We start from the raw sequence: 27,755 nt of genomic DNA on the forward strand, positions 1-27,755 counted from the left end.
TTTAAAACCACTTTGCTTTTCCTTCGTTTGGAACCTAGTTCTTCATTTTCAGAAACCGGTTTCCGAAGAGACATCCGTCGCGGATGCAAGTCTCGCGAGAAAGTGACCGTCTATCGCGGTATTTCTCTGTTTCCAGAATCCTTAGCGCGAGGCGGAAAAATACTCATTTATCCCCAGCTTCTGTTGATTAGCTCATTTTCACTGCGGCCTCTTCTCTTCGCTTTCTGTGTTGCAGTTTCTCTGAGGGAAATGGCGGCTCCCGAGCAGCCTCTACCGCCGATGGCAAGAGGATGTCAGAGCTCTGCTTCACTCTCTCCGTCACGGGGCGACCGAACCCTTCTTGTGAGGCACCTGCCAGCCGAGCTGACTGCTGAGGAGAAAGAGGATTTGCTGAAATATTTCGGGGCGCAGTCGGTGCGCGTCCTGTCAGATAAGGGACGACTGGTAAGGGCGCTCCTGTCCCAAGCCGCCGGGGAAGGCCCTAGACTCGGGGAGGGGGAAGCTTTGACAGAAGGAAGACAGAAAAGAGTGGGAAAATGCGCTTGTGTAGTGAGGGCGTGTCTGTCTTTCCTCTTTAATGTCCAGATGTCTTGCGTACCATGTGAAGTTTTAATTGGCTTGAGCCTGCATTAGTCACAGCGCCGCCGAGAAGGGCAAGGCAGAAGAGTGGCTTATGTTCCCTTTTCTGATCCATCCGGGGAATCTCAAAACTCCTCTGAATTTGAGAGCATTTCTTTTAGACTCAGTACTCAAATATAAAGTACAAAGGACTTTGCAAAAATGTTGGTTCACGTATATGCCACTGTGAAGATATTCATTAAAATAGAGGAGAAACTACAATAGTAACTTCAGTAAGCCAGTTATAGAATTTCTACTAGACTTTTTACGAAGAAATTATTCATAAAATCTTTTTCTAAAGTAAAGTGAAAAAAATAAAAAGGGGCACCTGGGTGGGTCAGTGGTTGAGGCTTCATTTCTTGATTTCGGTCAGATCGTGTTCCGTGGGAGGTGAGATGGAGTTCCTCTCCGGCTACCCGCAGAGCTTGGACCCCGCTTAGGATTCTCTCTCTCTCCCTCGCCCCTCTGCCCCGCTCATGCTCGCTTGCTCACGCTCTCTCTCTCTCTCTCTCTCAAATAAAATAAAAATAAAATAAAAATTTATTTCTGACGGAATCTTTGGGGAACAATATTTTGAGACTGCAGGAATTTACTCAATAACTTCATTTGCTTTTATGCCTGAAGATGTTTTAGATGGGTTTCTCTCCATTAAAATAGTACGGTGATGTTAAGTTTCTGCAAGATGGTCTATGATGCAGCGAAATCAGTGGTTTTAGTCTCCTCTGGTGATTCTAATATGCAGCCAGGGTTAAGAAGTACTGAGAAGAACGACCAGTTTTGATCAAAGTGTCATGTATACCAGCAAGTACAAGTATTCTGTGTTATTCAGTTTAAATACACTCTTATTAGGTCATGTTGGATCAGATCTGACAAAATTAGAATGTGTGATATAATATAAGCAACTCTTGACAACAACTCTTTCACAGCATAAGGATTCATTTACTTTTGACTTATGTTTTTTTCTGATGGTTTTTAAACTATTTACAGTTTATATTGAAAAATAGACTTCTCCCATTGAACCCTTATTACAAGGATAAATCACAAAGGAAACATGCACTTAATGATTTTCTGTTGGTAAACATTTTTAAACTTCGCATTTATCTTATAGAGGAAAGTTTTTAAGATCTTCATATATATTATAAATTGCAGATATTTGTATATTGAGATAGTTTAAGAGTTGTCCTGTGTATAGTAGGGGTTTTTAAACTTCTGGTCTATTGAACTGTTTAAAAGCATGTGTAAAACATACTGTATATGTGTGTACACCTTCGTATTTAAAAGGCTACATAGCTGTCATCTCAAGGAACTCTGAAGCAAAAAAGATTCAGAACCACTGTACTGAAATTAATTATCAGTTAAAACAATCTCGATTTTCCATCCTTTTCCATGACTATTAATTTTTGAAATCACTGTCAACTGGTGAAGTATCAGACTTCCTTATGGAAGACTGAAATTATGTTACAAATAATTTGTACCTTAATTATTTTTCAGAAACATACAGCTTTTGCTACTTTTCCTAGTGAAAAAGCAGCTATAAAGGTATGACTTTTTTATTTATTTATTTTTTTACTATTAAAGTTGTCAGCAATTTCCTATTAACTTATCTTTGTTCAAAAATGAAATGTGATGTTAAACCACAGTTTTCAAAAGCAAAAGGGTCTGTATTTCAAGAGTTTTCCTCACAGACTGCATTTGGTTTATCAGTTGGCAAATCTTCTCCAATGTTTAGGTATTTGGAAATTAGAATAGATTCACTGGAGGGGCGCCTGAGTAGCTCAGTCAGTTCAGCATTGGACTCAGGTCATGATCTTGCACTTCGGGGGTTCAAGCCCTGTCAGGCTGACAGCTCGGAGCCTGGAGTCTGCTTCAGATTTTGTGTCTCCCTCTCTCTCTCACAATAAATAAATAAATAAATAAATAAACAAACAAACAAACAAACATAGATTAACTGGAAAGCAAATTAAGATTAAATTGTAATTTCATATGTACTTAAAAATAAATTCTAAAGGATGCAAAGATTGATAACTCTCTTTAACTGCAAGGTAAGATGTTTTAAGTATTAAAGGGAAAATACATGTATTTTAAAAATCCTAGGGATTCATTCACAAAGAAGTTGACCTTTGAGGTAGACCTTTAAATGATTAGTTGGATTTTGAGAAGAAAACAAAGGGAGATGGGCCCTTTCAGGTTGGGTGAACACTAAGTGAAGCTGTCAAACATGGAAAGTTGTAAGTAGAGCAAGAATTAAGGGTTGAAATGGAACTAGGACTTGGAAAATAGGTTGAGATCTAAATTTGGGTGGGAGGGAGGGACTGAATTTTGTTTAGTAGATATTAAGGCACTGATAGTTTTGAGCTGGCCAATAATATAGTCAGATCTGTGAAAATATCTGGTAGAGTTCATGTAATGGATTAGATGGGGAAAAACTAAAGGTAGGAAGACCAAATGGAAAGCCAAGACAAGAGAAGTGTTATAATGGGCAAGGCAAGATAAAAGGTCTGAATAAATCAATAAGAAGACAAAGGAAGAAGTAGATATATACTTGGTAGAGATTGAGTTTGTAGGTCTTGTGATTCCTATACATAATTAGGTTTGAGATTTTTGGGCTGAGGTATTAGGTTATTACATTAGCTGACATTAAGGGCAGGATTTAAAAGATACTTGCAAAGGTAGATAATGAATTCAAATGCTATCTGTTAACTTTGAGGAGTCAGTGAGCTACTTCTGTGGAAATATTTTTAATACAGTTAAAAATATGGCTTTAGAGCTGAGACAAGCTCAAAATGGAGTTTTTTGAATCAGGTGAATGGGTATGGTTGCCCAAGGAAGACAGACCAGCAAAGGAGAATGAGAAGAAGAAGTTGAAAAGGAAGTAGAACTACAAAGTAAGTAGCTGAGAGAGGTGGGGGAAATTAGCTAACATTAAAAATGAAAAACCATATATCCTTAAAGAGAATATGTATGACATCCATTTTGCGAGGAAGAAAATAATAATAAAGATTTATGTTCTCATTGAGGCTCACATTCTCTAAAGGGGAGGCAGATTATAAATAATAAACATAATTGTTTAATATTTTAGAAAATGATAAATGCTATGGAATACAAAGGAAAAGGAAATAGGATCAAGAGTGCTAGATGGGAATGGTTAAGTTGCTGTTGAGGTGATAAGGGTCATATTTGAGCAACGATCTGAAGGAGGTGAAGGACGTTAGCTAAGAGAGTACCTGGGGAAAGTACATTCCAGTCAGAATAATGGCTGGAACAAGGGCTGTAGTATGGGAGAACGTCATGTTTAAGTAAGCCAAAGTGGCTGAAGCAGACAAAATGAGGGGGAAATAATTGGATTTGAGGTTAGAGAAGTAATAGAGGCCATATCATGTAGGTATTCTTTTTTTTTTTTTTTTTTTAAAGTTTATTTAGAGAGTGAGCAAGAATAAGCAAGGAGGTACAGAGTGAGAGGGAGACAGAATCCCAAGCAGACTCTGTGCTGACAAAACTCACGAACCCTGAGATCATGACCTGAGCTGAAATCAAGAGTTGGACACCTAACCAACTAAACCACCCAGGCAACCCTCATTTAGGTATTCTAAGGATCCTAGATTTTACTCTGAGTAAATGGGGAGCAATTGGAATATTTTGAGCAAAGCAGTAACATAATCTAACATATCTTTAAAAGGATCACCTTGGGTGTTGTGTTGAGAAGAGATGTAAAGCAGGGAAGAGTAGAAACAAGGAAATCTGTAAAAAGGTTATGGTGGCAATTTAGTTCAGAGATGATAGCTGTTTGGAATGAGGTGATAGAAGTGGTTAGATGCTGGATATATTTTGAAGATAGAAGCAAACAATTTCTTGATGTGGGAAGAAGACTTACAGATGATTCCAGTATTTTTGACATAAGTGAGTAGAAGAATGGAGTTATACCAGCAACTGAAATGTGAAAAGTCCCAGATAGAAAATATTTGAGGGGATGAGGAGAGAACATTAGTGGCTTAGTTTCTGAAGTGTGAGAAGTTTGAGATGTTTGTTTGACACCTAACAGGAGCCATCCTGTAGTTTGGATATGTTTTCTTGAACTTCAGGACAGGTTTGCACTGAGGTTATGAATTAGGGAATTATAAGCATAGTGATGGAATTTAAATTTAGGATGCTGATTAGATCACCAAGATAGTAGCTGGAAAGAGGGCCCATAATAGAACTCTGGGGTGTATGCCAACATTTAGAATTTGAGAAGGCACAAGCCAAGAGAGTAAGCAGTAGAAACCAGTGAGCTAGGAAGCAAACAGCAAGAAAGTATGATGTCTTGACACCAAGTGAAGAACATGTATCAAGGAGGGAGTGATCAACTGTGTTAAATGCAATAAGATGATGATTGAAAGTAGACCATTGGCTTGGCAGTACAGAATTTGTTGTCTTTGCTAAGCAGTGCCAGTGGACTGAGTTGGTGACTGGATGGGAGCAAAGGAATTTTAGGTAAAGGGCTTAGGTAATTCTTAAGGAGTTTTACTGCAACAGTAATTAAAGGAGGGGGGAAGAGCAAAGTGGGATCAATGGATGAAGAAAAACAAATTAGGATGGGAGAAATAGAAGCATATTTGTGTGCTAATATGGACGATTTAGTAGAGGACAGAAAATTAAAGAAGACTTCCCATACAGTTTCAGGGAGCAGAAGAGAGACTCTTGAGTAGATGGGAGGGTGGGATTTAGTATACAAGTCAAGCAACTGGATTGAGATTAAAAACATGACTAGTTAATACATTATAGCAGAAGGTAGAATATGTAGATGCATATGCTGGTAGATGGGAGTTATGGTGGGAATCTGAAGTTCTCGTATAGTTGTTTCAGTTTTCCCAAAGTAGGAAGCAAAATCCTAAGGTAAAGAATGGGAAAGGAATGTTGTGAGGGTTGAGGAACCAGGAGAAAGTACAAAATAGTCTTAGAAATTAGTAGAAAAAATGAACTAAAAATGAGATATGTATGGCATCATTAAGTTCCACTCCAGATTTGTGGTTGTGGTCATGAATTTAAAGTGAGTCCAGGCTGATTGTGTTTGTTTTTCTAACCTTTTCAGTTGCCTAGGTATAGGCAGATTTGGATTTCAGCAGATTTTAGTTTTGGTAAGTGATAGGAAGCAGTCCCTTAATAAACGACAAAGGCTAACCAGCCTGACATTAGAAATGGGTAAGAAATAGCCAAGGAAATATTAACAGCATTAACAAAGAACATGTGTAAGTTATTATATAGATGTTCTCTAACAAATAATTTTTGGTGGAATTATAAAATATTTTACTCTTGCTTTTCCAACTGAAGGCATTGACAAGACTACATCAGCTGAAACTTTTGGGTCATACTTTAGTTGTTGAATTTGCAAAAGAACAAGATCGAGTTCATTCCCCATGTCCCTCTTCAGACCCTGAAAAAAAGAAAAGGTATGTAGATAGGTTTTCCTAAAATTTTAAAGTGTTTTTAATCAATTGTGTTTCTATTGGGTTGTCTTCAGACTAGCAAGTAAATGATTTCAGATAATAAATGATACATCTCTTGAATCTAGTATATTATATTTATGTTTGTTCTTAATTGTGCATTAGGAATCTTCAGTGTTGATTTAATATTAAGAATTTAATCAGTGTGAAGTGAGAAGAGGGTAGGGTGAAAAGTAATCAATTTTAAGTGGAGGAATATAACTAGACTTCAATTTTAAGTGGAGGAATAAAACTAGTATAAGTCCTTGTATTACAGATAGCAGGGTGTCATGAAAAGGCATGGCCTTTGAAATCAAAGACTTGTATTTAGTTCCCAACTGTAACTCTTTGTAGTTATAAAACTTATAAATTTGCTTTGCACTAGTGGTTCTCAGAGTACTCCCTGGACCAGCTGCATCATCTGCACCTCAGATTCTTGGGGTGCCTGGTGGCTCAGTTAAGCATCCATCCAGCTCTTGATTTCAGCTCAGGTCATGATCTCACTATTCCTGAGATTGAGCCCTGTGTTTATTATCTGTCAACACAGAGCCTGGTTGGGATTCTCTGTCTCCCTCTCTCTGCCACTCCTCTGCTCACTCTCGCTCTTTCTCTCTCTCTCTCTCTCTCTCAAAATAAATAAACATTAATGAAAAAAGAAATACAGATTCTTGGGCCTTACCCTAGTCCTACTGAATTTGAAATTTGGTGGGGGGAAGGGTAGGAAGGGGAAGATAAAGCCCAGCAGTCTGAATTGTAACAAACTCTTTAAGTGATATTGATACATGTTAAGAAATTTGAGTACCACTATTGTATACCCTGTGAACTCCAGGGGTATTTTTTTTTGCTTTTTGTTGCTGTTTTTTTGTATGTTTTGTCAATGAGATTTGTCATACCATCTTCATAGGGTTTCATTGAAGAGTAAAAAGACTAAATGAAAATGTGTGCCTTGTATAATGTCTAGGATAGAGAAGGACGTTTACTAATGTTGATTACTATTTACCTTTCTTTTGCTATTTGTTTGAGAAATGGTTGGAAGTTTTATTTATTATGGAACTATTTTCGTAATACAGTACCATGTTTGAAAAGGTAATATGTCTTTTCTGTATGTAGTTTTTTTACTCTATTTCTAAACATAAGATCAACTTTGATTCTGTATTTTTTAGATCTGATGATCCTGTGGAAGATGATAAAGAAAAGAAAGAACTTGGTTGTTTAACCATAGAAAATGGGATTGCACCAAACCATGGGTTAGTATTTTTTGTTAGTGTCTTGTTTTTTCAGTTTTGTCATTCAGAGTGTGTGTGTGTGTGTGTGTGTGTGTGTGTGTGCGCGTGCGTGCGCGCGCGCGCACGTGTGCGTGCCTGTATTGCAAATAAGATGTTCTACAGGATATTTTATTATCTGTCATGTATATTTTTAACATGTTGATTGAACATTTTCAGCAGTTAGAGTTTGTCACTGAATTTGGGACCATTAAAATGTTAAGAGCTATAAGGGCACCTGGGTGGCTCAGTTAAGCATCCAACTTTGGCTTAGGTCATGATCTCACAGCTCATGAGTTAGAGCCCCGCGTCAGGCTCTGTGCTGATAGCTCAGAGCCTGGAGCCTGCTTCAGATTCTGTGTCTCCCTCTCTCTCTGCCCATCCCCTTCTCACACTCTTTCTCTCTCTCTTAAAAATAAATGAACATAAAAAAAAATGTTCAGAGCTATAAGATAAGCTCTGGTAAGAAATACCTTTTTTTAGTGCAGTCAGAAAGCAAGTTTCTTTTTAAATGTACTTGTTTGGGATTATTAGGAACAAGGTAAATCTAAAAGTACTGAATTATGTGAGCAATTTTGTATGTTACCTAAAAGTGAGTTATTGATATGAAATTTGCTAAAACATGATAAACATTTTAAATATTTTTTTTAGGCTGACTTTTCCCCTGAATTCATGTCTCAAGTATATGTACCCACCACCTTCAAGCACAATCCTAGCAAACATAGTAAATGCTTTGGCAAGTGTGCCTAAGTTCTATGTACAGGTAAGTAGAATGAAACGTAACTTTCCTCAAAGTAAATGCTTAAATGACTTGATAATTATTCTCCATGTTAATTTTTATACTTTTCATAATAGTATTAATCAGACTAATTCCAACATGCAATGTATTATAGTAATTAAGGGTGTCTTAGTTTGGGTTGCTATAACCAAGTACTGTAGACTCACTGGCTTATAAACAGAAAATTATTTCTCACAGTGCTGGGGATTGGAACTCTGAGATTAGGGTGCCCGCAAGGTTAAGTTCTGGTAAGGGCCCTTTCCTGGGATGCAGATGGCTGTTTTCTCTTTGGATCCTCACCTTGCCGAAAAAAGGTGAGAGAGGTCTCTCGGGTCCGTTTTATAAGGGATACTAATCCCATTCATGGGAGTCTACCCTTATGACCTAATTACTTCCCAAAGGCCCTACCTTCTAAGACCATCCATCACACTGAGTGTTAGGATTCAGTATATGTATATGGGTGGAGGTTCAGTCCGTTGCAAAAGGTAATGAAGTGTTACTGGATTCAAGTAGAAGTTTTTCTAAACTGTGGTATAAGCATAGTAATATGCTTACTATTAATAATACTAATAAACACAATGTAATTTGGGAAATATAATTTCTGGTAATTTTTGTTACTTAAGCATACACCTTTAAGGTAGATATTCTTTCTTAAAGAAAAAGGCATAGTAGACCCTTAAGCAAATGCTTGAAAGTATTGATAGTAGTAAGATACTTTGAGGTACAAAATGTAGATGATATTTATTTTCTTTATTGTACCTTCTGTTTCATAATTCTACAATAATTAAGGGGAAAGACATAACATTTTGATAGCATTCACATTGCAAGAACATGACATTTTTAATAATGAGAATAATAGTATTTGTAGAATTGACAAACATTTCAGGAAGGCTAATCTTCTGAGATATACCAGCACCTGGTATTATCCCTGTTCTGGGATAAGGCAAGAGGTGGCCAGCCTTTGCACTAAATCAGGAGTGTTATTGCAAAGTTTTAAATTACATAAAATAGGGGCGCCTGGGTGGCGCAGTCGGTTAAGCGTCCGACTTCAGCCAGGTCACGATCTCGCGGTCTGTGAGTTCGAGCCCCACGTCAGGCTCTGGGCTGATGGCTCGGAGCCTGGAGCCTGTTTCTGATTCTGTGTCTCCCTCTCTCTCTGCCCCTCCCCCGTTCATGCTCTGTCTCTCTCTGTCCCAAAAATAAATAAAAAACGTTGAAAAAAAAAAAAAAATTAAATTACATAAAATATAAGATGTGAGTTGAATCGGGTGCCTAGGTGGCCCAGTTGGTTAAGCATCCAACTTCGGCTCAGGTCATGATCTCACGGTTTGTGGGTTCGAGCCCCGCGTTGGGCTCTGTGCTGACAGCTCAGAGCCTGGAGCCTGCTTTGGATTCTGTGTCTCCTTCTCTCTCTGCCTCTCCCCCACTTGTGCTCTGTTTCTCTCTATCAAAAATAAATAAATGTAAAAAAAAAAAAAAGTTGTGAGTTGAATTGTCATTTTATTATATGATTTTAAATGTGTTTCTGCTTTAAGGTTCTTCATCTTATGAATAAAATGAATTTGCCCACACCTTTTGGACCAATTACTGCGCGACCTCCCATGGTAAGAAATCTCTTAGAATTTTAAAGATTTACAACATCTCTTCTGAGGTGGGATTATTTAGGATCAAGTTCACAAATATTGTTCCAGTAACCTCTAATGTGCATTGAAAATAAGGGACAAATACAAAGTTAATAGAACATTAGTCAAATGAATAATTAAAAGTGGAAAAAAGCCAGAACATGAAAGAGATGCATTTGGTAATAGAGGCCATCATTTCTGTGATATCTTTTTTTTTTTTTAAACATTTTTTTAAATTAAGTAAGCTCTACATAGTGGGGCTTGGACTCATGCCCTTGAGATCTAGTCGCATGCTTGGGGTGCTTGGGTGTCTTAGTTAAGTGTCTAACTCTTCATCTCAGCTCAGGTCTTGATCTCTAAGGCCATGAGTGTAAGCCCTGTGTTGGGCCCCATGCTAGGAGTGAAGCCTACTAACAAAAAAACAAAAAGAGTGGCATGCTCTACCTACTGAGCCAGCCATTGGCTCCCTAGAGGCCATCGTCTGCTGCCAGTGTTGTTGTTCAGTCCTCTGATCCAGAACATTCTGCCATTTTATAAAATAATTACATTCAACAATTATGAAAATTTCCATTGTTTCTGGTTTTACTGCATATAGAACTTCATTTGCAAAAGACAAGAAATGTTGCTAATAATTTTTATTAGAATTTACTGTGCAAACCTATCAGTAATTTAGATCATCTGTGTCTGCTGTTGAATAATTCTAGTTTCTATTTTGGTGTAGTACTCTTAGTATTTGTTTAGACAGTAGCACTGAGAAATTATTTTGAATCCTAACATTTAAGTAGAACATTTGCTTTTCTACTATGTATTGCATATTGGCTACTTTTCTAATGTCTATACTATTAACCTTGATAATATTTTGTAATCCCAACATCTCAATGCCTGGCACATTACAGGATTATTAGTTAAGATTAGGCTAACTGTTGGGTGCATGGGGGCTCAGCTCAGTTGGTTAGGTGTCCAACTCTTGATTTTGGCTCAGGTCATGATCTCGTTGTTTGTGGGATTGAGCCCTGTATCAGGCTCTTTGCTGAGAGCATGGAGTCTGCTTGGGATTCTCTCTCTCCCTCTGCCTCTCAGCCCCACAAGCTCACATGCACACTCTTTCTCTCTCTCAAAATAAACAAAGATTAGGCTAACCACTGTTAACATAAAACTCAAATCTTAGTCACTTAACACAGTATAATTTATTTCTTATGCATGTTAAGTCCATCCCAAAATGGACAGAATGGTGTTGTACTCTACTGAATCATTCAAAAGACATAACTTCATTACGTGCATTCCCATATCAATGAGGGTATTACCATACATCTTGCAGATCAAGAAGGAAGAGAGGATTATGGGTGGATTTTTTTTTTTTTTTTTTTTTTTAATGCTAGCATTTTGTTGGTTAAAACTATTGTATGGTGAAATCTAACTGTAGGAGGTTTGGAAATTTAGTCCAGCTAGGTGTGAAGGAGGAAGAAACAAGTTTTGTGATCAATTAGCCATCTTCTGTAGCAGGTGTTACTCAGTGTTGCATGTGTAAAAGAATATCGTGAGGGAAAGAGATCTGAGAATAATGTGTCTGGATGGAAATGGTTTTTCTGTTCTATAAATATCATAGATTGCTGTAGTCTTTTTGTTTTTTCTTTTAATTAGTATGAAGACTATATGCCATTACATGCACCTCTTCCACCTGCATCTCCTCAGCCACCAGAGGAACCTCCTTTGCCAGATGAGGAGGAGGAATTATCAAGTAAAGAATCAGAATATGAAAGTAGTGATGATGAAGACCGACAGAGGTTTGTAATATCAAATAAGATTTGTTTAGATTTGAAGAAACAGAATGATTCACTTGCTCTTATTAAATTTTGCCTATAATTGTTCGTAATTTGGGGTGATTAGAATTTGTCCCCAACCCTCCAACTCTTGACCATGCATATTAGGTACAGATTAAGACCTGGGACTATATATTAAGACCTAAGGAAAAATTTTTGGATTATGAGTGATTTTTTAGATTGACGATTATGATACTATAAAGTACAATTGATCCTCATTATTTGTGGATTGCTTATTTGTGAATGTGCCTACCTGCTAAAATTTATTTGTAACCCCCAAATCATTACTTATAGATAGGGCTTTTATGGTCTTTTGGCAATGTGGGCATGGTGCAATGATGAAAAATTTGAGTTGCTTGACATGTGTATTCCCAGATGAGGTATAACAGGGTGACATTCTGCTCCCATACTGTTAACAGGTATCCTTTTCATGGTCTATTTAATACTAATCTTTTCACATTTTTATGCTGTTTGTTGGTGATTTTGCTGTTTAAAGCGGTCTCCAACCATAGTGTTGTAGTTCTGTCTAATGTTTACAAGATCAAGGAGGCTGTGATGTGCCTGATGGAAAAAACACATTAGATAAACCTTGTTCAGGTTGGAGCTGTAGTGCTGTTGACTGTGAGTTCAGTGTTAATGAGTCAACCATATTTAAAATAAGGTGCCCTTAAACCAGAAACACATAAAACAAGGTGTTTATAGATCAGTTGGTGAAATGTTAGAGAATAGGCTTGCAGGAAACTAATCCTGACTTTCCCCTAGGGGCATTGATTCATTCATTATTCACTAATTCTTTGTGGAGACTTTTTTTGGCAGAGGGGACACTTTATAAAACATAACTCTCTCGAATAACAAGAATAAGAATAGATTGTATTCATATTTTTTCAGCTTATTCCGTGAATTTTATTCACCTCTGAGTATTTCCAGAGCATTTCTGAGGGATTTATGCAAAGCCATTCATAGTTACTAATGCAGATGAATTTATTGGTTGTTCTTGACAGCCTACATATATTTTATTTAAAGATTCTGGTGAAAAGCAGTAAGTTGTTAACAATGTCCAGGTGTACAATCCATAGCATAGCCTAGAATAGGAATTGCTAAACATTTTCTGTATAGGGCTAGAGAGTTCTGTTATAGTAGGAAAGTAGCCATAGACAAACCTAAATGAGCAGATTTTGTTGTGTTCCAGCACAACTTTCTGTTTACAAAAACAGGTAGCTGGCTGAATTTGGTCCTAAGGCTGTTAATTGGCCAATCCCTCCTCCAGCAGACTAGTATGTGCACATGATGGGAATCTTTTTTTTTTTTTTCTTGTTTTTTAAGATTTTTATTTATTTTTAAGATTATTTATTTATTTTTAAAGTTTAATTGTTTTGAGAGAGAAAGACCAAGTGTGGGAGGGGCAGAGAGAGAGAGAGAGGGAAGGAGAGAATCCCAGGCATGCTCCACACTTGAGTGTGGAGCCTGACACGGGGCTTGAACTCAGGAACCATGAGATCATGACTTGAGCCAAAATCAAGAGTTGGATGGTCAATCAACTGAACCATCCAGGTGCCCCTAAGATTTTTTATATTTAAGTAATCTCTACACCAAACGTGGAGCACACCAACTGAGCCAGCCAGGTACCCCATAGGTTGGGAATCTTAGGTAACTGTGTACAGAAGTCAGATACAGGAATGCTTGACAGGAGTCAAAACCCAAGCAGAGAATCTAGGCAATATTTACAAATAATCAGTAAGAATTTCACTATTATTGAGTCAGTGTTCACTTAAGTAGTGGCTCAATATATATATTCTTTCAAGAGAAATAGTTAAAATCAAAGTGTAGGTGGAGCCAAAACTACATAAATGGGGTGACTAGAGTGTCTTCAATAGAGACATTTTAGGAAAGCTGACAGCTCTTGATAGACTATAACTTTAACTTGTTACTGAATAAAGAACAGCATAGAGTGTTGCCTTGTGTTAATTCCATAACCTCTGTAAATTTTACTTTCTTTGTAAAAATTATGCAAACTGGTGAAAACTCTGTTGTTTTATTTAGGTTTTCATTTAGGGATATAGTGAGGAATTCTCTAAGTAATTCATCTTGAGTAATGAGAAACAGTCTCTGGTTTCTGCTTTTCTAGTATCTTCTGGAAATTAAAAAAAAAAAAAAAAGGAAAAACAAAAACCTGTACTGTTCATTCAGCAAATATTTATTGATTACCTACCTAACTTATGCCTGGCATTGTTGTAGAGGCTTAGTGTACTTTGAGCAGTTTGTGAACAGAGGCATGTTTTTGTATTACTAGATTTATTCATAAAATTTTGGGTAAACTATGATTGTTAAGAGGCTTTATGTTTACATAGCATAAGTTTACATTTTTCCTCACTTAGATTTAAAGCTTATGTTAACAACTTAATTCTCTTTTCTTGAATTTTGTGTGCATGTTTATTTTGCTTCCAAATTTCACAAATGTAACTATAGATATAGAGCTATCTATGACTAGTGGTTTTTGAGCTTGTGCTCTGTGGAAACACCATGTCCGATCCTGTGGAAGATACAAAAAAGGCTAGACAAGATCTTTTCTAAATATTATTCACACTCACAATGAAGATAAACTACATACAATGTATCAATTGTTACACCTTGATAGTTATTTATAAACTACTTCAGAGTATAGTACTGTATTTGAAAACATTGTTCTCAAGTAACTTATCTTGTTTGTGTAATGATTCATGTGCAACAATTATACACAAAATGCTTTAAAATAAAAATACTTCAGTTTAGGCTATCTTTAATTAGAAGAAAAGTCAGTCAAGGAAAGAGAAAAGTTACATAAGTTGTTGTATTACTGTATCTTGTTTTAACTGTTTGGCATCAGGTGTAGTCATTTTATTTGAACAACTAATAATTTTTATACTAAAACCTATCTTTTAGAGATAAATTGAAACTAAGTAAATTTCCAATTCCTTTAAAGTAAGATGAAAGTTGACCAAGGAAATTTAGAATATGAGCTTATTTTAAATTATTATCTTAATTGATGGCTTAGAAACTGTACTTAATGGGGCCCTGGGTGACTCAGTTTGTTGAGTGTCCGACTTCAGCTCAGGTCATGATCTTGGCGGTTCATGAGTTTGAGCCCCACATTGAGTTCTGTGCTGACAGCATGGAGCCTGGAGCCTGCTTCGGATTCTGTGTCGCTCTCTCTCTGCCATTCCCCCACTCGCACTCTGTCTCTTTTAAAAATAAACATGAAAAAAATTTAAAAAAACAGACTATACTTATGCTACATAAATCCTAATTTACTAGAATATGTCATTTATACTTCTAGCTTAATTTATATTATATGCGCCTACATGAGGAATTTTTTGTTTTTATTTTTCTTTCCCTAATGTAGAATGACCAAACTAATGGAACTAGCAAATCTTCAGCCCAAAAGACCAAAAACAATAAAGCAGCACCATGTTAGAAAAAAGCAAAAAATAAAGGATATGTTGAAAACACCATCTACTGCACACAGGTAATTTTGTTTTGGGTTATGAAATAAGCATTTTCTGTGTACTTTGTCTACTTGCTTAACTCATGTCATTTAAAAACAATTATGGCAGATATTTTACTTGCCTGTTTGCCATGGAATTCTATGCATTTTAATATCTTAGATAAAATTATCATTAATTGCAATTTTAGTTTTGTTTTTTTTTTAGCTATTCTACAATATAATTTCCCTTGAACTTGTAAGTAACTTCATAGAGAGTTTGCTAAAAATCTTTTTTCCATTTGAAAGGAATGAGTCTTATTTTTTTAAAGTTTCATATTAAGTATAAATATGATGTATGTTTCTTACCTATGTATGTCTTGATACCACAGTCCCATGCTTTTAATCTCTATAGCAGCACAAATAACTAAAGATAAGTCATGTGAACCAAATTCAGTTTTCCAATAGCCACATTAAAGGAGTAAAAAGATGCAGATGAAATTAATTTTGATAGTATATTTTATTTATCCCATAATATCCAAAATATTATTTTAGCTTATAATTAATATAAACAATTATTGACATTCAACATTTTTTTGTACAAAGTTGCTATATTCTTGTGTGTATTTTATATGCTTATATTTTAATTTGGAAAGCAATATTTCAGGTGCTCATTAGCCACATGTTTGGCTAGTGGAAATTCTGTTGGACAGTACAGCTTTATTGTACAGCATATAGAATACAGTACATAAAAATGTGTATATTAAACATAGAATGAACTTCTTTGTGTATTGGTAAATATCCTCAAGTTTGGAATCAGTAGTCCCCAAGTACTGTCTCTATCATCTAATGAGTGATATCCCTTAATGTCAATCTCCTTGTCTAACTAGGAATTTAATAATACTCATATTAGAAAATTTGTTAGGATTTATTGAAGTATTAAGTGGAAGTTACTTTGTGTAATGCTTATAGTATTATGAGCACTTTATCATTGTTATGGTAAATATGAAATGAAGTTTTACTCAGGATTTTATTTGCAATTACAAAGTAATGCTGTCACTGTTTATAAACAGCAGTTTACATCCAGTGTTGTTACCTTCGGATGTATTTGACCAACCACAACCTGTAGGTAATAAGAAAATTGAATTTCATATATCTACTGACATGCCATCTGCATTTAAGAAAGATCTAGAAAAAGAACAAAATTGTGAAGAACAAAATTATGGTAAGCATATTCTAGTTCTTTAATATGCTATGTAAAAATTCTTAATCTGCTTTTTGTGTTAGAATTAAATATTTGAAATATGCAGACTTCCTTAATATCATGAAATACTATCCGTTTTGAACTTTTTCCTGTAATCAAAATTAGTCCTTAATGATGAGACCATCACTGTTGTCTTTTGCTAGTAATGAACTATGGGGTGAAATTTAGTCTGGTTTTTGCTGATGTTTACACTAAAAATACAATGGAAAAGTTTCTTCTGTTGACTTATGTTTTCATTGTTAGATGTGATGTTGTATTATTGATTAGGAAACAAGCTATGTGACTATTGTGTCTGTTGTAGATTTCATGTAAATATTTTTTTTTTTATCCAAAAGACATGGAAGATTGTGTACTAAGATGGTGTTAAGTTTAAAGATTATTAACATTACAGATACTTTTTCTGCTTACTTCAGGCATTAATTTGATATTATAATGACATTCCTTTTTTTTTAATCTTGTTTTTTAATTTTGGAAATAATACGAGCTTATAGAAAATAAACATATAAAGTAACATTTTAAGAGTTAATACCTCAAACCCCACTGTGCCCTGTCTTACTCCATAGAGACAGCCATTGTTAATAATGTAGAATATAGTTATTCTTCAGACCTTATCCTACACATGTGTAAACACGTTTTCTTTTTTTTTAAATGGGCATCATGTTTTATGTATTTGCCATTCACTTACTATTGACTTATTGAAAGTGTAGAGCATAGCAGACTTTGCTCGGCACTAAAAGACAAGTTAGGCATCGTCTCTGACCTCTTGGAGTTTAAAATCTAGTGGGAGTGGCTTACTGTATTAGAACATAAAATATATACCTTATTTTGTTTTATGGTTGCATAATACTACATAGTCTAGTTGCATTAATCTTTATTTTTATTTTTTTTTAATGTTTGTATATTTTTGAGACAGGGAGAGAGAGAGAGAGAGCATGAGTGAGGGAGAGGCAGAGAGAGAGACACACAGAATCCGAAGCAGGCTCCAGGCTCTGAGCTGTCAGCACAGAGCCTGATGCAGGGCTTGAGCCCACGAACTGTGAGATCATGACCTGAGCCAAAGTTGGATGCTCAACTGACCGAGCCACCCAAGTGCCCTTCATCAATCTTTATTTAACCATGCTCTGTTGGTAGAAGTTGAGGTTGTTTCTGTTTACTATTTGAGAAACCACTGGAACATAAATTTTTGCACATGTGTTTTTGAGCACTTATGTGAATATATGATCAGAGTTCCAATAACTGTTAAAAAGTGAGTGGAAAAACTGCTTTTAAGTCCTTTCTCATGGTTAGTGAGAAGGCATTACCTTTTTTTTCTTCTTCTTTTTTTTTTTTTTTTTTTTTTTAAGAGAATGGTATGATGCCTCCATCTGTACTCTTGTCCTGGCCCTGCTGGCATTAGGGTTGGGCTTGTGTCAGCCATCTGACCATAATCTCCACCAGAGAGGCAGCATGTACAGTACCCTGGCCCCAGAGCACAGTGCCCATCACAGAAGAGGAGATAATAAATATTGTGAGAAACAACCAAGATGATCCAAGTAAACTGCTTGGCCTGGTCTAAATGTCTAAATATTAGCTATTGTTGTTTAATAAATGAACAGTAGGTAGAGCACAGATAGCTCCTTTTTTGCTTATATATGTATGTGTGTGTGTGTGTGTATATGTTTGTTTATTTAGAGAGAGAGAGAGAGTGAGCCCAACCAGGGGAGGGACACAGAGAGAGGGAGAAAGAGAATCCCAAGCAGGTTCTTATGCCATCAGCGTAGAGCCCGATTCAAGACTCAAACCCACAAACTGAGATCATGATCTGAACCAAGATCAAGAGCCCAATGCTTAACTGACTGAGCCACCCAGACACCCCTATATTTTTTTTTTTGTATATTTTTCTTTCTTGTTTCATGTTAGTCACCCTTACATGCAATATTTTTAGTTTTTAAGTTTAATTTTCTCAAAGGTTTAGACCTCTTTGAGAGGGTAATAGTCTTCCCATTCTACATCAGTGCAAGTAGTAATGTTGAAGTACTAGTAGAAGCAGTCTTAAAGTTTTTTTTTCTTATTGATGCTTTCAGGCCACAGGAGATCTGTTTGTACAACAATTTTTCAACATTACGTACAAACTTTTATAATTCTAAATATGGCATATTCTTTGCACTATTTACATAGCTTTTTAGTTTTTTGGTAGTATGACTAGAATTTTTCTAGTGAACGTTTAACCCTAACCCTATCCTTCCCATACCAGTTTAATTTTTGCTGAAGGTAAAATTCATGTTTTGTAAATGAAATCTTTAATGTTGCTATATAAAATTTAAAATTTGCCATGTTGGGGCACCTGGATAGGTCAGTTTGTTAAGTGTTAGACTTCAACAGTTCAGGTCATGACCTTGCAGTTTGTGAGTTCAAGCCCCACATTGGGCTTTGTGCTGATAGCTTAGAGCCTGGAGCCTGCTTCAGATTTCGTGTCTCCCTCTCTCTCTGCCCCTCCCTGCTTGTTTGTTCTTTCTCTCTCAAAAATAAATAAACATTCAAAAAATTTTTTAAAATTGCAGTGTTTTTTAATTTTCCTAGTCAGTAATCTCTTAAGTATGATTACTTGTTTTTCTGTACTTCTTGCAGGATTCAAGAGTAGGATTGACTTTTTTTTTTTGGTGGGAGAGTGGGGAGAGGTTTAATGAAGTTTTTTTGGTAACTTCGAATGAAAGTGTCTTATGATTTCAGCAGATGTTCTGATCTTAATCTTTTAATAATCTTTGATGGTTGTTTTCTAATATTCTGATGTAGCATTATGAAGTCATCAAATGCATTGTATAATCTTGAATGACCACATGCCATTACAGAATGCCTTTGATAGTTATGTAATTTATTTAATGAATTGCAGATTTCTTTCATGTAATTATTCATAGTTCAGAGTGGGTAGGTTAAACAAAATACTGTTGACACCCCCTCCCCTCCAACACACGTTTCTGCTTATCTTGCTCACCACATTTAATCAGCTATCCCCTCTGGCACCTCAAACTAAATTCCTTGAAAATAAATTCAGTTTCTTTCTACTTTGCAGGCCCTTACAGGTAACAACACAAAGCAACCATTTGACTGTTTAGCTTTTGTCTGTGTCTGTTTCATGTTACAGTGACAGAGTTTAATAGCCATGATAAAAACCATATGGTCTGCAAAGCCTAAAATATTTGCTATTTGAACATTTACAGAAAAAGTTTGCCTACAGAAAAGTTCTAAAGCATTGAGAAAAACACTATAGAGTTTTAGTGCCAGAAGATACCTTAAAATGGAAAACAAAACCTGTTTGAAGGGAGGGAATTTTTAATTGCTGTTGTTAACGTTAACTTTTAGATTTACCTGCTACTGAGGGTGATGCACCCAATGTAGGATTTGGAAAAATCTTCCCCAAACCTAATTTGAACATCACAGAGGAGATTAAAGAAGACTGTGATGAAATGCCATCAGAGTGTATTTCTAGAAGGGAGTTGGAAAAAGGCAGAATTTCTAGAGAAGGTAATTTTGTGAAATAAACCAGTGCTCATTCCATTTCTTTGATGCTTCAGAAACAAAACTTTTCATGTTCTTTACCATATTTAAGGCATATCCTTCAAAACATCTTTCCAGTTAATGTTTTTAATCACTTTTTTTGATTTTTAATACCCATATTCGGTAGGGAGGAAAGTGTCTCTCAATACAGTGTTTTCAGTCTATATATAATTGGAAAAAATTTTTGTTTTCATTCCTAAAACTTTCATATGACATTTAAAAAAATCAAGTGGCCCATAATTTGTAGTTCTATATTCCAAATACAGTAGATATATCATCACAATATTGTGTCTGAGATGCATGCAAAGCAGTTGTTTGTTTTAAAAAAAAAGTTTCAATTTTGTAGTGATTAAAGTCTGTGTTTATGGATTTTATTTCCTAACATGATAGTTTTTTATTTCTAAAGAATTTTTCCTGTTTTACTACATTTTAGGAAATTAGGGGTTTTAATTGACGTGTAGCATGTTATAATTTTTTCCATAATAATGGGAAATAACCCTCCAACTAGCATTTTTGCATAGAATGTCAGTTGTTAGGAACTGATAATTGACACTTAATAGGAGTAACTGTATAGGGATTCAGAAGCCACAGTGTGTATGAAATACTTGATTATCAGGTTTGACTAAATTAATACTTACATTTGACTGTGTTTGTGCCTGGTGGTTTGGGAAATTGACTTTAAGCAAAACAGTGACACAAATGATTGATAACATTAAATTGCTTCAGTCTTTTTAATAAAGTAACATCATAAAGGAGCCTCAATAATATTTTATTGGATAAGTTTTGGTTATTCTAGATGCCTGAAGTTCTTTTTTTTTTTTTTTTTTTTTTTTTTAATGTTGATTTATTTTTGAGAGACAGAGAGACATAGAGCATAAGTGGGGGGTGGGGCAGAGAGGAAGACCCAGAATCTGAAGCAGGCTCCAGGCTCAAAGCTGTCAGCACAGAGCCCCACGTGGGGCTCGAACTCACAAACTGTGAGATCATGACCTGAGCCAAAGTCAGATGCTTAACTGACTGAGCCACCCAGTGCCCCTAGATGCCTGAAGTTCTTAAATTTATTTTCATATTATCAACTCACATTTTTAGTGGGTATTTTTGTTAATAATACTGCTATTAATGGCTATAGTTTTGACAATTTCATATGCTTTTTTCATCTATTTAACATTTGTATTATTATGGTTTTTCTTTGAAAAAAATTAATGAAAAAATACTAATTTTATATTGTTTTGTTTTCCTTTTAAATAAGAAATGGAAACACTTTCAGTTTTCAGAAGTTATGAACCTGGTGAACCAAACTGTAGAATTTATGTAAAGAATTTAGCTAAACATGTTCAAGAAAAGGTAAGTTGAAATTTATAAATTGGCTTTTTATTTTACCTTTTTTTCCCCTGAACCTTCTTATTTGTCTTTTTCTTATTAAAATTCTAGGACCTTAAGTTTATTTTTGGGAGATACGTTGACTTTTCTTCAGAAACACAACGGATAATGTAAGTGGAAGCATATTCTTAAATTTTTTTATTTTATCTGTTACAAATTAACCCCTTTTTATCCCAGCATTTCCCTGTTGCATAAGTTTTAGATATCTAAAGCTGTAGTCAGCAAACTTCTTTGTAAATGGGCAGGTAGCAGACATTTTCTATTTTTAATTTATTACAGGTCATAAAGCGTCTGTTGGAGCTACTCAGTTCTACTTTTGTAGTATGAAAGCAGGCATAAACAATACATAAACTATTATTTATGGCTGAGTTCCAATAAAACTTTATTTATCCAAGTAGCATAAATTCCATTGTTTATCCCCAGTTGTAAAGCTGTGGTTCTCAAACTTTACCCTGAGTAAAAATCACCTGGAGAGCTTGGTAAAAACAGTTTCTTCAGTCCATCTGGGTTGAGGTAAGACCCATGAATTTGTACTTCTAAAAAGCTCATGGATGATGCCAAAGCTGCTGGTTCAAAGACTACACTTTGGAAACTACTGCTTTAATAACTCATGCAGGAATATATAGCAGTCAGGCCTAATTTTCAGATTCTTAACATTGGTAGTAACTTCCCTTCTTTTAATTAGTCTGCATTAAGCAAGTCTCCCACTTTTGGTGAGAGCAAAAGAAATGGATGTGATTTGTGAATGAGTTAAGAGCTAATGTTTAGAGTTAGAATATCATTCTTTAAAATGCCATCATTAGTGAACTCAAGTATTTAAGACCCTCAACCATATAAATTAGAAGTAGGGAAAAGTAGAAAAGGCAAAGAGAGAGACTTGAGTAGAGGTAAAAGAGTGGAGATAAAAGAGTAACTGGAACTAGTTAGTCTTGTTTTAATCTTTTAAAGTCTGTCTGGCTTGTTTATACTTGTCAGTGGCAAATATCTCTTCTTATACTATACCAATAGTTTCTGTTGCTAGGCATGCAAAATACTGGTCCTTTTTCTTGTTTCTACTTTTGAATCATTATAAGAAACAGAAGAATATATGTATGAAATGTTTAGTGTACATAAATACATATGTGTGTGTGTCTATCCATTTCCTCTGTTTTTTTGTATTGCTGCATTTAGAATTTGAGGGGAAAGATAATTCTATATGGAGAAAGCTGTATACGTCAAAATGATCAATTAATTGTTTTCCATGGGACTAGTCATGTGAATTAAAAAAAAATTACTGCATTTTTAAAATGCTTTGTATGGACTATCACAGTTGTAGGCAGTACTTTAGTTGTAAATTACAGTTTGGTTTTTCCGATTTTCTAATATAGTTTTCCAAAAAATGTTGAAAAATGAATATGCTATAAAATAATAGAACACTACACTTAGAATAAAAAAAATCTGATTTCTGTTTCACTCTAACTTTACCTGTATGACCTTGAAGAAGTCACTCATTCTCTGTAGGCGTCACTTGTAAAAATGATTTTGACTAGATAATAAAGTCCGTTTCTACTTTGAAATTCTATGTTACTTTTCTGTGGTACCTCTCAGCCTTTCTGTTCTTGGTTATGTAGTTGTTTTTTGTCACTTGGGTAGATAGTATTGAGTTGGCTGTATGAAATTTTTTAAAAATAGAGCTACAAAATAAAAATTTAAATTTGTTTTCATAGTTTCTAGCAATATAATTTTTAAACTATGTAAATACAGCATGGCAGAGTATCTCTTTGACAAGCACACGTTGGGAAACAGTGATAATGAGAGCTAAGCCTTAGGCTGTCTTCCCATCGCCACATGGGTGACTTCCCTGGTCACTGAGGCAGTGCATGTATGTTGGGGTGACATTTTCCCTTTTCTATAAGTTGTACCAAAACATCTACTTAACTTCCTTCATTTGTAACATTCCTTCAAACAAAGTAATTTGGTACACCCCAAAAAATAAATAAAAATAAACTACCTAAATACATTTAACATAGCTTTAAAAAGCTAGATATAAGCACATTATCAAACTTATATTACGTAGAATCAATTTTAGAACAGAATACAAAACATAATTTTAAGAAGTCTTGAGTAATGTTCTAATCAGACACTGTAGTCATTTATACTCTGAAATAGAAAAAATTTTAGATGTTTGACACATTTCTATTCCCCTCATCAAAATTGTTTGACATTCTTTAAATCAAAACCTCTTTTTCTTCCTTGACTACTAGGTTTGATATACGTTTGATGAAAGAAGGTCGCATGAAAGGACAAGCTTTCATTGGACTTCCAAATGAAAAAGCAGCAGCAAAAGCCTTAAAGGAAGCTAATGGATATGTTCTTTTTGGAAAACCTATGGTGGTTGTATCCTTTAAACAGTCTGTTCCAAAGACAATGTGTCTTTTAAGCAGAAGGGTATACTTCCAACTAATTTTTATGTTATTGTTAAGAAGTCTCAACACTTGGCATTCTAGCTCCAGATACTCAGTTACAAACATACTTAGCTGAATCAGGTGGTTGTTTAGATTTTTATTGGAGAATAGAGGAACCTCAGCAGCATGGGGTTATTAAAATTTAGCCATGTTTAAACATTTCATTTCTATAGCTCAGTAGTACATTTTTATGCTAAGCCTAAAAGACTATAGTATTCACAAATCCACTAGGAGTCATTAAAAAAAGATATGATTCACTGCAGTTTTACTGTTTTATTTTGTAATTCATATTTCTATTTGAAAATTTACCAAAATATATTATTGATTAAACATTCTGCTTTTAGTAGTTAATGCAGTTTGCAAGATGGAAATCAGAGGGATATATGTAGTGAAGGTCCAGGTGTAAAAAAAATGACTATAAAGAAAAGGTAAATTTTTTACTTTTGCAAATCATGGGGAGCAAGTAGGCACTCAAAAAAATATTTGACATGTCTGAGAGTAGGAAGACAAGTATAAGAGATACATTTTAAAAACTGTACTTCTTGAGCGCCTGGGTGGCTCAGTCGGTTGAACATCCGACTTCGGCTCAGATCGTGATCTCAAGGTTCATGGGTTCAAGCCCCACATCAGGCTCTGTGCTGACAGCTCAGAGCCTGGAGCCTGCTTCGGATTCTGTGTCTCCTATCTCTGCTCCTCCCCTGCTCGCGCTCTGCCTCTCTCAAAAATAAATAAACATTAAAAAAATTTAAAAACTGTACTTCTACCCTATATTAGAATGTTCTTAATAATTATTTAGAGAGGATTACTGTCATGTTTGTGAAGGAAACCTTAATTTTTAAATATTAGCAATTTGCTCGATCTGCTAGACCAAAACAAGATTCTAAAGAAGGAAAAAGAAAGTGTTAAAAATTAATAAAGGTAAGTGTGGATATAACATAATAAAAGAACAAACTGTCTTGAGATAAAATTAAGGAAAGATAAAAGCCTGATAGTAATAAATTCAGGTATCTCCTAAGGTTTTTAAAGGATGTGAATCAATTGATCGATCCACCCATGTCTCTATCTCTGTGTCACTGTGCAGTTAATTCTCAGTGAATTTCAAAATTATAACTACCTTATGAATAAAGCCCATATGTATGTAAAAATTTAGTTTGGAGAATGAATTTATGAGAGGAATGAGTCTTTGTCTTAAATCTTTTTCTAGCTAGAGGAAAGCAATGCTTCTTAAACTTTAATATGTATTATGGTATTCTGAAGGTCTGATAAAACAGTTTGCTAGGCTTCCCCTCACCCTCACCCATTTTCTAACTCAGTAGGTCTGGAGTAGGGGTCTTGGGTAGTCAGTCATCCCAGTTTTCCTGTGCTGAGACTGGGAAAGTGTCTACCAAGCCAAGACAAATTGGTCACTCTTAATGGGCCTAAGAATTTGCATTACTAATTATATATGTCACAGAACTATTTACATATGTTTTGAGGCATGAAATTTTTTGCCTTTCCAATAAGTAATTTTAATGCGTACTTAAGAAATTTAATGATTAGAAGTGGTAGAATTAACCATTTTAAGCTTCAAAGTTTGTGTTACATTGTTTGATTTTAGGAAATCAAATGAGTAGAAATACATTCATTTTGTTTTATTTTAAATCTTCCTGCCTTTATAAACTGGAGGAACATGAAATAACTTGGTCAACTTCACTGGTGTTAAGCTGAAAAAAATATAATTAGGGAAAATTTTGCAAAATGTTTATTCCTTTTGTGAAATGCCATGATAATTTGAATTTTGTGAAGTATATATCCTGATGTAGTCAGAATTCTTACAAATACCTTAATGGACCAGTTAAAAATAAACAATTTTCAGTGTGTGTTTAAAAAAGTAATTTATTTGTAAATATAATGTGAAAACTGAGAAAAAAAAATTAAACTGAATTCTGCTGTTCTTCTTTAGAAGCATTCCTGCGTAAATACTGCTGTAATACTGTCATACAAAGTGTATCCTTTCTTGTTGTATCCTTTTTGGGGCAATGTTTTTTGTTCTTCCTAGAAATGTTTTGTCACTTTCCCACTCATGGATTCAGAATAAGCAATAGTTTTTTATAATTTTATTCAAATGAGTTATTTTTAAAATTATCAACATTGATTGGACAAATCATTTATGTGGTTTTTTTTTGTTTTGTTTTTTGGGGAGTTTTTTTGTTGTTTGTTTTTTTTGTTGTTTTGTGTTTTTTTTTGTTTTTGTTTTTTTGGTTTTTTTGCTTTGTTGCTGAATTTTCTATGCCATTCTTGAGGTTATGTAATTTTTCCAGGGAAAGTTAGTGAATCAGGTCAACGTATTTACTTGGAGAATGTATGCATTTGCTTTAACACAGAAATTAGTCTTGTTTCTTATATTTATGTATTTCCTAAACCTAATTCAGTAACATGCCTTCTGTTTTGTGATGTATCTGGTTTAGGTATTCTATATAATGTGTTGTAAATTTTGTTTGGGGAAAGGATTTTTTTCATTTAAAAAAGTACACATAATGAAAATTAAAATAACTGGATTTCCTTGTCAGTTCCAAATAAGAGGAGCAGACCTCACCTCTGAGGTTTTAATATTGATATGTCTTTTGAGATAGATAGCAAGCAGAAGTATCTTTTTTCCTCTTTCTTTTTCTAAACAAAACAAAAGGAATAAGAAAAGAGGAACAGAGAGGAGAAGACATAATGTTGACTCAGGGTAGCACATTAAGTGAAAAGAAACAATACTGGTAGGTATACATAATAACAATGGTTTCCAGACTAGTTGTTGACTGGTATTACCCAAAACAGTGGTTTTTAATCCTGGCCACATTTTGGAATCACCTGAGAAACTTTTCAAAAATACTGATAAAGAAAAAAGAAAAAAACCCTGAAAAATAACACTATTGCTTAGGTTTCTCTCCATTTTGATTTAATTGGTCTGGTGTACAACATAGATACTGGAATTTTTCAACCCTCCTAATGTGTGACCAAGGTTGAGAACCACTGAGGAAGGATTTTTACATATAAAGGTTCCTGGGCTTTCTCCTAAAACTAATAAATCAGAATTTCTGTGAATGAGACCAAGAATCTAATTCGAAAAGGTTCCTTCAGTAGTTACAAGGGCTGACCAGTTTAGATACTGCTTAGATTAGAATGGTTAGATGCGTAGCCATCCAACCTTCTACAAGTAGGAAAATCAAGAATTAGAGCCTCTACATTTCTTGCAAATCCTGCTATTACTAGTACTATGAAAATAATTCAAAATTCTGTTAATAAATTATCACTCTAAGAGTATGAAAATTTGCAGATGTTGAAATTGCTATTTTTTAATAGAGACAGTTAAAATGTTTTATTCTAATGTTATAAATCCGTTTCCATATAAGCTGTTTATGTTGACAATCAAAAATTTGTAGTACTGACATGATTCACTAATTTTCTAAATATAAATGTTTTAGCTTTTAGTTATTTTAAAACAATTGAAATGTTTTATAATCATTATTTTTAATGAATTCTTATGGTGTTTTAGGTTCCTTTTGCTTCCATGTCTTCCAACTGCTTTCCAACTTTGAGGAGAAGAAATTGACACCTGGACTATGGAACTGTGCGTAACAGCTTTTAAAGTATATTTAAAAATTAAATCTATATGCATTTAAATCTGTTTATTGGGGATATATTACATGTATTTTAATCATCTTCCTCATATATAATAAATTATTTTCTTTCCAATAAATGTTCTTAATTTTTCTTTATGTTTAATACATTTGGAAAGTGTAATTTGATAATTACATAAAAAATTTTTCAGGTAAAAAAATTTTTTTTTCAGGTAATTTTACAATACTAAATAGAAATTTTCTTTTATGATTACGGATACAGCTTTTTTTTCCTTCTTACCTGGATACCACTGCACTCACATACTTTTTTTTTTTTTATACTAATGTTACTTCTTATTTCTTGTAATTATTTTAGGAGTGGTTTGTTTGGCTATGAGTTTTGCTGTTTTTTGTTGTTGCTTGTTTTGTTTTAGTAGTGGGAGATTTTTCCCACTTCAGGGGATTTGTATTCTTGTTCTTAATTGTCTTTTATTTTGGTGCCCCCAAACCTTAAAGGTGTAAATGTTTTC

At 34.6% G+C, this 27,755-nt stretch overlaps 2 protein-coding genes across 4 annotated transcripts in view; both read left to right on the forward strand.

Annotated features, from left to right (window-relative positions):
- The first annotated feature begins 17 nt into the window (after positions 1-17).
- RNPC3 (RNA binding region (RNP1, RRM) containing 3) lies at positions 18-27,236 on the forward strand. Of its 3 annotated transcripts, XM_042953110.1 has the most exons (18): positions 18-118; positions 236-444; positions 2,110-2,157; positions 5,926-6,044; positions 7,241-7,324; positions 7,991-8,102; positions 9,653-9,721; positions 11,381-11,523; positions 14,939-15,061; positions 16,090-16,241; positions 19,620-19,781; positions 21,064-21,158; positions 21,246-21,304; positions 23,438-23,570; positions 24,485-24,556; positions 25,581-25,624; positions 26,304-26,382; positions 27,162-27,236. In XM_042953110.1, the coding sequence occupies exons 2-15, from the start codon at positions 250-252 to the stop codon at positions 24,542-24,544; spliced, it is 1,554 nt and encodes a 517-aa protein (XP_042809044.1). In that variant the 5' UTR covers positions 18-118; positions 236-249; the 3' UTR covers positions 24,545-24,556; positions 25,581-25,624; positions 26,304-26,382; positions 27,162-27,236. The 3 variants fall into 3 exon arrangements, with proteins under 3 accessions (XP_042809044.1, XP_042809043.1, XP_042809045.1); XM_042953109.1 differs by lacking the exon at positions 18-118 and having other exon boundaries at positions 163-444; positions 25,581-25,639; XM_042953111.1 differs by lacking the exons at positions 18-118; positions 25,581-25,624; positions 26,304-26,382 and having other exon boundaries at positions 163-444.
- The window catches only part of AMY2B (amylase alpha 2B), a 45,948-nt gene continuing 45,360 nt past the window's right edge, over positions 27,168-27,755 (forward strand). The window contains exon 1 of the mRNA XM_042953112.1: positions 27,168-27,236. The gene's annotated coding sequence lies outside the window, so the exon portion shown is untranslated. The remainder of the gene's footprint in view (positions 27,237-27,755) is intronic.

Source organism: Panthera leo, chromosome C1 (genome assembly GCF_018350215.1).
Source record: "Panthera leo isolate Ple1 chromosome C1, P.leo_Ple1_pat1.1, whole genome shotgun sequence".
NCBI lineage: Eukaryota > Metazoa > Chordata > Mammalia > Carnivora > Felidae > Panthera > Panthera leo.